Raw genomic sequence first — 12,712 nt, 5'->3', positions numbered from 1 at the left:
CATGGTGATCACGTCAGTTTTACTCTGGGATCCAGGCTTGTGGATCAGCCTCTCTGGGGTGTTACCCAACTTGTGGCAGAGGGAAAGGTGGTGTGTGGGAGCACACGCTGGCTCCCAAAGCCTCTGTCAGAACCCCTGTCTGCCGCTGCCACCATATTTCTTTGTCACACGGCCATGCCTGATGCCAATGCACAGGGACGTGCCATCCTCCCCAGGGAGGCCAGGAGTCTGTGAACAACAGCCCACCATAGAAGGTTGCTCTGTTTTGTGTCTACTCAGTACTTTCTGGGATGTAGGCAGGTGTTTTCTCTGCCCAGCATCGTGGAGAACAAGTGTTCCCCAGAGGGAACTTTTCCCCACAAATGAAGTGTGATTTTAGAGCCCAAATGTATTTGTGCTGAACATTTGCCCAAACATTTCCCTGCCTCTCTCTTCTGAAGATCCTGTAGACATTTCATGATGTAACTCAACTCCATGAATGCACTGGGGCGGACCACATGGTGCACAGGCCAGAGGCAGACCCCAGTTTTGGAGACACACAACCAGAGGGCAACTTCGTGCTAAGTGAGCAGTTCGGAGCTTGAGAAAGAAGGCTCACCAGGGTTAGGAAGGCCAAGGAGTGTCTGGGGAAGGTGTGAGGTGAGCTGTAAAGGCCCAGGGGTCAGAACCTGCGGAGCACTGGTCCAGGAGAGAAGTCCCAGCCCTCAGGTGGCAGATATAGCCACCTGGGCCCAGGAAGGGCCCAGAGTGGTGGCTAGGGTCACCAGTGGGGCCAGGCAGAGGGTGAGCTGGAGATGCTGACCCATATGGAAGTATACACAGACCAGGTGTAGACAGACTGGATGTAGACCGGCTGGCACATCAGCCCAGCAGAGGGGGCTAGGCTTTCTGGACAGGATTTCTTTGATTCAAAGGTGGTTCCTGGGTCTGTGCACACAGGAAACCAGAGATAGCCATCGGCACCCTTCAGGAAGGAGGCCCTTATTAACAGGGCCTGAGTGCTGTAACCAGGTCGGTTGCTGAGAGCAAGCCTCCTGGGGAGTGTGGGTTTCACACCCGGTCCCCACAAGGCTGAGAAGGTAGCTACCGATGAAAAGTGGGGCAGGGATAGGCCTGATGTTGGTTCCCCTCCTGTCCCAGGGCCCCTGTTTGGAGGGGCTGTAGGAACAGTTCCAGTGTCCCACAGGGAGTGCCTACTGCCCCTTGTACATCCGGACTTCCGTTTATAAAATCTGGCAAAGGCCACAGTGGTAAGTATAAAGGCCACCCTGACATTGTGGGTGGAAGTGCCTGGGTGGGGGCACCCCTGTGTCCCCCACTCTCTGGGTCCCATCCCGGGCTGCACCATCTGAGGTATCGCTGGGAGCTGGTCATGGGGCTGCAGGATGAGATGAGCTCCCAGACCAGATTAGGGGTCTTGGTGACCACAGCCCCCACCCCATCCACCCACCCCAGCCTTGCCTCCCAGAGGATGCCTGCAGCCCTTGTTTTCTTTGTTCCAGTGTCAGTGCCCTGTCAATTTTCAGAATGAGATGGTCTGACTGGGTGCCAGAGGAGCCCCCAGCCTGGCCAATGGTGGGCAGAGAGGACGGTGCTCCTTACCACAGCTGCTCAGTCTTCTACCCCAACTGAGACCTCACTCCAAGTACTCTGCAGTCTTGTCCTCCCACACATGCCCCAGGGTGCAGGGGCCCAAATGTAGCGGGATCACCCACGAGACTGGGTAGTGGGCTCCTTTTGATCACTGGGAGTAGTTGTAGGGAAGCCGTCTCTGGCGTGGCTGTGCTGAAGCCTTGGATGTTCCAGCACCTTCTCTCCCTGTTGGGACATGCAGGGGTCAGCCAGCAGCTGACAGCTGTGCAAGGAAGGTGGGGTGAAGGTCTCGGAGCCCAGTTTGTGCACTGCCCGCTCGGGGATCTAGCTATCTAGCAGTCTCTCGTCTTGGGGTGCTCTTCCCTAGGAGACAGGGGTGGTCCATGCAGTAAGCCCCTGCAGACCTTCCGGGTGGGTGAAAGGGTGCTGACGCCCAGGCCCACCCACCCTGCTAGCAGCTGCTCCAGCACCTCTGTGGCTCTGCCTTCCATCATCCTTAGGGGTGTTGTACTTGATGACACTGTGAGCACTGATGGTCAGTCTTTGCCAGGCCAGCCTCAGCCCAGTCCCTCCAGCCTGCTGTTTCCTTGTCCTGTTCATCAGCTGCTCTTCTCCTTTAGCTCAGCCCTGTCTTTGAAGCGAGAAGAAATTACCTTTGCTTTGACATTTAGCATGTTACCTGTCCCCTGGGAGGAAGAAGCAGGCCGTCTCTAGCTGATGCATGTTTGAGAACCAAGCATTCAGGTGTCTTTCCGGTGTCCCTGAGACCGTCCCACCACAGGATGGGCATAGAAGGGCCTGTGGACCCCTAGCCTCTGTCTTCTCATCTCCAGCATGTGTGAGGCCTGGAGGGCCCCTACACTGAGGCTGGGTCATCTCCTGCGGTCTAGGTGCCAGGAGGAACATGCTTACTCATGGAGGGTACAGGCATTGTGAGAGACAAGGGTCTAGACTTCAAAAATCACCCTTCTTTCAATAAAGTTTTACCTAAAGTTAGTTGGGAAAATAAATCCTTCATTGAAGAGTAGAGCCCTAAAATGTTTCTCCAGACGTAAAAATTTTCCATTGTTAAAATGCAAAGGCAGTCTTGCAATTGGCCAAATAATAACACACTGATTCACAGTTCAGCAAAATGGTAAGTAAGTGCTTTGTACGAGTACTACTTCACCAATCCACTAACGTACATCTGCAGAGAATTGCATTCTAAGCCACGGTAAGATTCAGGATCAAATAGATGGGTGAAGGTCCCGGTTTGGAAGTCAGCCCAAATCCGTGTGTGTGTACCTTTGGTTGAATCAGGAAACCTGAATTACATAAGGAGAAGAGATCAGTCCTTAACCATCAACAAAGTGATGACATCCGCCTTTGTCTGCTCTCTTCCCTCCTACTTCTGCTCATCCCGATGGTGTGCCAGATTTGGTGAATGGGTGAGTCACACCTTATAGAGAGCAGGCCCAGGCTGAATGGGCCAGAGGTGCCCACACAGACATTCTCCCTGACCCTGCGGCTACTCCCTTCTCTTCCTGGGCAACCAAAGGCCAAGGAACTGTTTTAAGGATTTGCCCCTAATATTTCTCTTGGCCCACCACCAATCTACCCTCTAGCACACAACTTCAGATGCTTTCACATACTGGGATTCAACACACGTTTTCCCTCACATACACACTTTTCTTCACACAGACACTTTTCCTCACACACACACTTTCTCTGGCACACACACACTCTCTTCGCACATACACTTTCCCTCACACACACTTTCCCTCACACACATGCTTTCCCTGACACATGCTTTCCCTGACACACACTTTCCCTCACATATACTTTCTCACACATGCACACTTTCCCTCACACACTTTCTCTCTTGAACACACTTTCTCTCTCACACTTTCCATCACATGCACACTTTCCCTCATATGCACTTTCCCTTAGACACAGTTTCTCACACGCACTTTCCCTCACACACTTGCCCTCAAACACACTTTCGCATGCGCTTTCCCTCACATGCAAACTTTCCCTCACATGCAAACTTGCCCTCACATGCATACTTTCTCTCACACACACACTTTCCCTCACATGCGTACTTTCCCTGGGACACACACCCAGCTCTGCACACACCTTTTCCTTCACACACACAAGCTGTAACACATACACATTCATCCCAGGAAACATCAGGAAAGAAAATGTTACACACAGTAAACATTCAAGAGGATTGAACTTTACCCTTTAAGATACCAAGATAATTCTCCTTTAAGCATTTCTTATGGAAATCTTTCTAAGATATACCATATTCTTACCTGTTTTCTTAAGCCAAATTGAATATATTCAGGTAACTTGATTTTGTTGTAATGTGGTAGTTCTGCCTCTCTGCTTTCAGGGTTGTATATATCTGCCTCCCCCTCTTATAATTTGTGTCTCTTGCAAAAACTAAATTCTGAGAGTTGTGTGCAAGTGGGAATGGTTGACGTGTACCATGCATATGGCACAGTGCTGAGCCTGGGATGGCCGCTCAGGCTGTGCCCTCCCCTGGCCCTGCAGTCTGCGTATTCATCAGACCCTCTCTTCCCAAGAGCAAGAACGGGCACCATCTGCAAAATGACTGGGGAGCTTGTGAGGCAGTGGCCCTGGGTGCAGCATCATGCTCTGCTGTTCCTGGTCATGAAGTACCCGGAGAAGCGGGTGACAGCCAGGAAGGGGCTGTGCAGACAGTTACTTAGGGCACATTCCCATAGAAGAGGCTAGAGAATATGTTCCTTCTGGCTCGCCCAAGGATTCCGCAACTTACTTGACCTGGGAAGTGGCATCTGGGCACGCAGACAGCTTCCCTGGGGCAGCTCTTGCCTGGACCGGGATCTGGGTGGAGGGGTGCCCTTCAGGCCAAGTGATGGAGCCTCACTCAGTCACCATTGGAATCAAAGGGCAGAGAAGGGCCAGGGAAGCTATGAAATCCCAGCGAGCTCAGCAAGTATTGCCTGTCTCGTCTCTTCCTCACATTGGGCAGTTTTCAGAAGATGAACGGGTGAGGTGGAGGCCAGGAGACCCACTGGGAGGCTGCTGACCACAGCTGGACATGAGAATCAGGACCCACCTGTGGGTCTGGAGGAGGAGTCTGTCTGGATTTGGGTATCTGCACAGCAGGAGGACATCTCTCCCGGGGAGGATCCACAGTTTGCATTTCACTTCCTCTGAAATAGGTCATTAAAGACATGTCCTTCCACTTTTGCCTGTTTCTTGTATCACAAGTAAGTGTTTGCTTCAGATCTCTTTGAGGAGCATCCTATTTGGAGCATGATTCTTCCCCTGGCTTAAGAACACCATTCTTCTCATAGGCTGGATGTCCACTGGTGGCTCAGGTGTGATTTGTGTTTAGACATCAGACCACCTTGGCATTTTCGAAACAAAATCAGTATTTAGATAACTTCTAATGAGTGAGTGGCCCTGTCTGGTGTGGAGACCCAGGCATATGGAGGGCGGGGAGCAGACAGACATGGGGAAGCCCTTGTGGGCATGGGAGCTCCAGAGGGCATCTGACCAATGCCTCGCCACACTGACACAGCAGTGGGAGCTTCCACAGATGAACTCACTGCAGCACGCACCTCCCAGTTGCTGCTGTGCAGCCTGGCCCCTCCGTCAGGACAGATGGCCTGCGTCCTTATCTGCTTCAGGCCCAGGGGATTCACTGTCTTATTTTCAGTTTCTTTAGGAAATTATCTGTATCATGAGCTGTTCAGAGGAGTCTCAGATGTAACTGTTGTCCCTTTAAAAATCGATTTCACAATTTTAACCTCTTTGACTTTTAACTGTTATTGTAGCCTTGCATTTTTTTCCCAAACAAATGAACCCTGTGGTATTTCCTCAGGAAATGTTACATCTAAAAATAGCATTAAATATCTTTTAAACTAAAAGCATTCTGTCTCTACATAAACTTTTGTTGCATGAAAACATAAAGAGCAAATCAGGTACCAAGGATAATGTTTTCAGAATGAACAAATGGGTACAATTCTGTGGTTTTGATAAAGGAGGCCCTAATGGTTTTTGTTTAAATTTTTCAAAAATTATCAATACAATTAAAATGTATTTGCTGTGGGTGAAGTTTTCTGAGCATTAAGGTACATGTGGACCAGCTCTGTCCTTGACACAGGGGCCTCTCCCATTCCCTGCAGACCCAGGATTGCCAGGGAGGGGGGAACCAGAGAAGGGGAAGGCCCCGTAAGAAATTCCACATGCGGGGCGCCTGGGTGGCTCAGTTGGTTGAGCGACTGCCTTCGGCTCAGGTCATGATCCTGGAGTCCCGGGATCGAGTCCCTCATCGGGCTCCCTGCTCAGCGGAGAGCCTGCTTCTCCCTCTGACCCTCCCCCCTCTCATGTACTCTCTCTCATTCTCACTTTCTCAAATGAATAAATAAATCTTTAAAAAAAAAAAAAAAGAAATTCCACATGCTCCATAATCCTAAAATACAGCATTTCAGGTGTACATTTCAGAATTTGATGGGGTGGAACTTGATTGGGCCTCACGTGACAGCAGCAGCCACCTCACTTACGAAGTGTTACTTAGGGTTCCCTTTACAGGCATGGGGGTCAGATCTACTTAATGCAGTCATGGAAACTTCCTCAGTATGCCTCTGCTGTGTGACAATGTGAAGGACCAGGAGATTGCTGCAAGAGGAATCCCCCACCATGCTGAGGATTTGCCAGTACCTTCCTATTCCACAAAGACAACTCAAATACCCAGATATAAGACAGAGCCCAAAAAGTGGACTCTTACATAGCCAGCCTGTGAAAAGTGTCCTCTGCACCTGTCTTTTTTTTTTTTTAAAGATTATACTTACTTATTTGACAGAGAGAGAGATAGCGAGAGCAGGAACACAAGCAGGGGGAGTGGGAGAGGGAGAAGCAGGTTTCCCGCCGAGCAGAGAGCCCTACGTGGGGCTCGATCCCAGGACCCTGGGACCATGACCTGAGCCGAAGGCAGACGCTTAACCAACTGGGCCACCCAGGCGCCCCTGCACCTGTCTTAACTGATGTTTTAAATTACCTGATCCTCTCTTGCATTTCAGGATCTGGAATCCCTTGACACCTATATCCAGAATGCACTGTCTGCCCTCTACCCACCTTTTGAGGCCACGGCAGCCACGGTGCTCTGGCAGCTGTTCAGTGTGGTGGAGAGACTCCATGGTGGGGATGGGCTGCGCTACCTCACTGACTTCCTCATCCCAGCCAAGAGGGCCCTGCAGCACCTGCAGCAGGAAGCCTGTGTGAGTACCTGCCCTGAGGAGCCAACCCTGTGTGGGACCCTCCTCGGAGCGGACAGAGCCTGTGTGATGATTTTCCCTGCAGAAGGAAACCTGTGAGACCCTCCCCTGCAGGTGACACCTTCCTGCCCTTGACTATAGGGAAGAGACAGGCAAAGTGTTACTTGGTACCTGGAAAATATTTAAGCTGAGCACATGGAATTCTAGATCCAGGGAAATACACCAGCGATGGAGGCAAAGGAGAACCTGAAATTAAACCAGTAATTAAAGCAGAAATAATTCAAGTGAGGATTTGTTGTTTTCTTTCTGAAAGGAAGCTGTGAGATTAGCCCCAGCCATTATTCTTTGGAGTTTAATCACATAAATGGAGAGCTCTTCCTAGTCCACTCCAGTTTGGGGGTCCATAAGGGTACTGCCTCAGCTCTTTTCCTCTGCCTTCTGGCTCCTTTTTTCCCTAATCCCAAATGATGAGTGAAATAAGGCTCTGTGTTCCCGAAACAGGCTTCTCAGGCCTCCCAGGGGTACAGCCCACTCTGTCCACAGGTATCCATTCTGGTTCCCCCAGTGAACTTTTACCAGAGTCTTTAAACCCAGCCTAATAAATTTCTTAGGTGCTTAGTTTGTTTCTGGGGATTTCTTTTTCCTGAGTGGTATTCCATTGTATGGAATATACCACAATTTGTTTACTTATTCATGGATTGATAGACATTTGGGTTGCTTCTAGTTTTAGAATATTAGGTATAAAACTGCTAAAACATTTGCATACAAGAATCTGTGTGGGTTTGTTTTCTTGGGTAAATAGCTAGAATAGCTAGAAGTGTGATTGCTGGGCCACTTCCAAACTCTTTTCCAAGTGGCTGCACCATCGTGCACTCCCATCAGCAGCTTTGGAGAGCTCCAGTTGCTTAGCATCCTCACCAAAACCTGCTATTGTCAACCTCTTTAATTCTGGCCATTCTATTACCTGTGCAGTCGTGTCACAGGTAAAGTTGTGGTGTTAGTTTGCAGCTCCGTAATAACTACAGATGTGAGGTATCTTTGCCTGGACTTATTTGCCTTTTATATACCCTCCTTGTGATGTGTCAATTCTAATCTTTTATCCATTCTTTTTTTTAGAAAGATTTTATTTATTTATTTGACAGAGAGAGACACAGCGAGAGAGGGAACACAAGCAGGGGGAGAGGGAGAGGGGGGAGAGGCATGCTTCCTGCTGAGCAGGGAGCCCAATGTGGGACTCCATCCCAGGACCCTGGGATCGTGACCTGAGCCGAAGGCAGACGCTTAACGACTGAGCCACCCAGGCACCCCTCTTTTGTCCATTCTTAAAAAATGCATTTGTTCTTTGGGTGTTGAGTTTGATAAGTTCTTTAGAGATTTTGGATACTAGCCCTTTATCTGATATGTCATTTGCAAATATCTTCTCCCATTCTGTTGGTTGTCTTTTGGTTTTGTTGATTGACATTTTCTTTTTTTTTTTTTTCATTCATTTCATTCATTTTTTCGATTTATTTTTTTAAATATCCAATCAGATAATTCCAAATATATAAGGCTACAAAAGCAGATTTTTGTCTGTAAGGGCCAGGACTGGGGTAAAGCAAGCAAGGCACATGGCATAAAATTTAAGGAGGGCACTCACTGACAGATTTCTGCAATGTCTTCTTGTTGAGTTCTAAGAGTTCTTTATATATTTTGGATACAAGGTCTTTATCCTATATATGGTTTGCAAACATTTTCTCCCAATCTGTGGGTTACCTTTTCATTTCCTTAATATTGTTTTAGGAAGAAGAGTCAAGGTGTTTAATTTTGATGAAGTTCTCTATTTTTCTTATTTTGTTTTCTGTGTCCTGAGGACTTTACTTTTAGGCCTAAGATCCATTTTGAGTTAATTTTTGTATATGGTGTGAGGTAAGCATCAAATTTGTTTGTCTTTCCACATGTCTGTCCACCTGCTCTAGCACCATTTGTTGAAAAGGCCGTCTTTCCTCCATTGACCCACCCAGGCAACTTTGTAGAAAATTGTCAGTACAAGTGTGAATCTGTTCCTAGACTCTGTTCTGTTCCACTGATCTATAAGTCTCTCTTTCCTCAAGTACCGTGGTTTTATTACTGAACCTTTATAGTGAGTGTCCTGAAATCAGCTGGTGTAAGGCCTGCAACTGTTATTCTAATTCCTTTGCATATCTATATAAAACTGAGAATCAGTTTATTTATACAAAGCATCCTAGGAGTTTTGATTAAGATTGCTCTAAAGCCATAGATCAATCTGGAGGAACGAGGTCTTGGGCTATCTTTTTTGTAGGTTGTTTTCGAGGCAACCTTGAAACTAATGACAGCCAGGTTGTAGGTATAGTGCAGCGAGCGGCTGCAACGATTCATGCCTTGATCTTGCAAAGTAAGATCTCGAGCTGTGCGCCAGGGTGTGCCGTGCCAGTAGCTGCCTGCGCACCCCCTACGAGCAGGTGGTCAGGTACCAGCGGCACCCTTCCGACAAGCGTCGCTTCATAGTGCTCGTGAGGCCTTCTGCGTTGGAGCAAGTGAACTGAGAAGACAATTTATGGAACTTAATCCTAACCATTTCCAAAGTGCTGTGCTACATACTACTTTTTCCAAAAAGAGTTACGGAATGCAACGGACATGAGTATCACTATGTGTCAAAGGAAATACTTGAAATCCTCATGAATATCACAGGATGCTCGAGTATGGTGGATGCTGTTCAAACAGTCCCTAATGAAGGAAAGATCTGTGTCATGGACTTTAGAGCCTCAGGGTATTCAAGTAGCTCAAACCCACACACGGAAGCCCTATGTCATATTTACAAAGCCATCTAACATGAGTTGTAGGAAGCAGTCTTAGAAAAATGCCAAGATCATTACAGGCTACTTTCTGGACCTGAAGTTCAAGGACGAAGATCTACAAGAGCTCAAAAAAATGGAGACACAGTTTGGCTAGTTTTTTGATCACGTGATTGTGAATGACACTTGCAAGACGCATGTGTCCAATTGTCTACAGTTGAGAAGGCCCAGGAGGAGCCTCAGTGGGTACCGGCAACACGGGTTTCCTCAGATACTGAGTCTTAAGGAGGCCTTCTGCTGAGTGCTAGAGCTGTAACAGCGTTCGTCTATTACAGAGCTCTGGAGTAACAGCTTCAATGTAAAACAGCAGTATTTGTCCCATTATAATATGTGCAACTTTAAAAGGAGTGCAGTTTATTAATTAATCTTATTTGAAAAATTATTTGCTTTTATGTATGTAGAGTTACCTCCTTGGCTTTCAAAAAAAATCATTTCCTTTACCTCATATGCAGCAATGGTAAGAGTACAAACAATGTTAAGCCGCTGAGTATGAGAACTTCTCATAGATTTTGTATGGTCTTTGTACAATTCAGATAAAAGAGCTTCCCTAAATAAAATAAGTAGTATTTAACTTCAAAAAAAAGGTAAGATCTTTATTAATCAGTACCTTTTATTACTCCATTGATATTGAAGTAGGGCTTTAAAAAAAACTACCACTGGATGACTTTGATTTATTAAATTCTTTGAATGTCTTTTATTTTTTTTAAGATTTTATTTATTTATCTGACAGAGAGAGAGAGCAAGAGAGCACAAGCAGGGGGAGCTGCAGAGGGAGAGGGAGAAGCAGGCTTCCCACTGAGCAGGGAGCCTGATGCGGGGCTCGATCCCAGGACCCTGAGATCATGACCTGAGCCGGAGGCAGTTGCTTAACCGACTGAGCCACCCAGGCACCCTCTTTGAATGTCTTTAGCTAGAATGACCATGGTAGAGAAATGACCAAGGATGTCCTAGATTTGATTCTTTGTGTGAAGTAGTCTACACAGAGGATGTTTTCCTTTGTGATTATGTACCTTTTGCACAGTTAAAGGATGTTGATTGATAGGAAACAGAGATAAACTACAGCACAGGGAACAAAAATGCCTGTCCCCTTTCAAAGGTGTGTTTTAAAAAGCTATTTTGACCTAATCTTTTGCCTTCTTTCTTCTGTTAAGTTTCTTTTTCCTTTCATTTTAATCATAAGTCATCCCCCTTCCCACTTAAAAAATTGCTTATTTTCTAAAAATGCCGTATGAATAATTCTACTCTTTAATATCAATGCATATTCACAAGTACATAATTTAATAAGCACAAAATGAAATTTAGGGATATCCCTACTATTTGCACATTTATATTGCTTTTTAATTTTTAATAAAGAAAATAAAATTTGATCATCTGTATGACATAGGAGAAAATGAACTTATCTCAACAACTATGAATATAAACATATCTTAGTTAATATAAATCAAGGCAGTTTTTATTTATTTACCTGCTATTGTCAAAGTATGTGGCTTGAAGAGCATTACTAATCATATCAATTTTAAGATAAGTTGTCATGTTAACCTAAGATTCCAACAACCACCATTCTTCCATCTCTTTGTAGATACAAGAAATGCTTAGAACCACTCATCAGCTTATCTGTGACTTCCTTTCATCACAGTTTGGCTCAAAAAATGTCTGGGGAAGTTAAAAGTAATCAGAAAGATATAGAAATAGAAGGTTTGCATGATGGGGAGGAAGCAGGGGCAGGGATTACAAGAAAGAAAATAAAATCAGATGGAAGCCAGAAAAGGAGGGAACAAAGCAAAGGCATGGGAACATATACAGTAACAGGATGAAAGCAAAGTTATGAAATGGTAGCCCAGCAAAATTCTAACCAAAGATAACTGGTGTAGCTTTATTCATAACAAACTAAACATAGTAAAAGGCAAAATGCATCATCAAGGCTGAAGTGGATCATTGAGTAATAATGCTGGTAACAACCAGGAGTACAAAACAGTCTGTAAACACCAAACAACATAGCCTGAAAGGCTTGGGGCACACACTGAGGGAATTACAAGGGGTAAACATAGTCATAATGGGAGATCTCACCTCTCTCCAAAGCAAACAGATAAGCAGACCACATATTGCTTAGAGTATATGTCTGAAGACCTGATTTCTCTCTTCCACCCATGGGCATGCATAGTAATCTTAGAATACACATCCTTCCCAAGTACACATGGAACAGTTTCCAAAATTTGATAAAATTCTGGTCAAATTTTACAATTAGAGGATATATATTTACTTCAAGAGTGTATACAACTAGAGAATATTAGAGAACATACACTCTTCTTTAGTGTACTTGTACATTTGCTGAAATTAACCAGAATTGACCATTAGTCATAAGGTGGCAATAAATACAGAAATTTAATATCTGAAGAGTGCAGTGCAATAAAACTACAAATCAATAATAACAACAACACCCATACATTTGGAAAATTGTACGTGTACTCCTAAATAGAGGAAGGGTCAGAGAATAACAAAGGAAATTGACTAATGAGCAGGTGAGCCCTGTTTCTAGGTAGGGTGTAGAAGTGTGTGAGACTTTTACTCCTGCTAAAACAACCAGAAAACCCTACATAAATGAAAACAATTCTACTTTCTTTTAAAGCCATCCGACAGCTGTGGATACACAAAGATATAAGAGAACTAAATTATGGAGAAACAATGACTTCCTAAGTGAGCAAGAACACCTGGGGCTGGTTACTGAGACCGCAGGGAGAGCAGATGGAAGAGCAACCTAACAGAGAAGGACAATTGGTGCTCAGATGAGAAGAAATCGAACATAAGAAACCTCAAGGCTAGTCTCACATTTAGGTCCTTAACCCATTTTGAGTTTATTTTTGTGTATGGTAAAAGACAGTGGTCCAGTTTTCTATTTTGTTCCATTGATCTATGCGTCCATTTTTGTGCCAATACCATACTGTTTTGATTATTATAGCTTTGTTATATAACTTGAAGTCTGGAATTATATTACCTGCAGTTTTGTTTTTCTTTTTCAAG

At 45.5% G+C, this 12,712-nt stretch overlaps 1 protein-coding gene across 1 annotated transcript in view; it reads left to right on the top strand.

Annotated features, from left to right (window-relative positions):
* The window catches only part of PLEKHG4B (pleckstrin homology and RhoGEF domain containing G4B), a 76,328-nt gene that overhangs the window by 15,533 nt on the left and 48,083 nt on the right, over positions 1 to 12,712 (top strand). The window contains exon 2 of the mRNA XM_064596927.1: positions 6,648 to 6,845. Coding sequence (XP_064452997.1) covers positions 6,648 to 6,845 — 198 coding nt within the window. The remainder of the gene's footprint in view (positions 1 to 6,647; positions 6,846 to 12,712) is intronic.

Source organism: Mirounga angustirostris, unplaced genomic scaffold, assembly GCF_029215605.1.
Source record: "Mirounga angustirostris isolate CCGP_5_RB_7025 unplaced genomic scaffold, mMirAng1.0.hap1 SCAF_7, whole genome shotgun sequence".
In the NCBI taxonomy this organism is placed as follows: Eukaryota; Metazoa; Chordata; class Mammalia; order Carnivora; family Phocidae; genus Mirounga; species Mirounga angustirostris.
The sequence above is the reverse complement of the archived record's forward strand: the minus strand, read 5'-3'. Positions and strand labels throughout refer to the sequence as shown.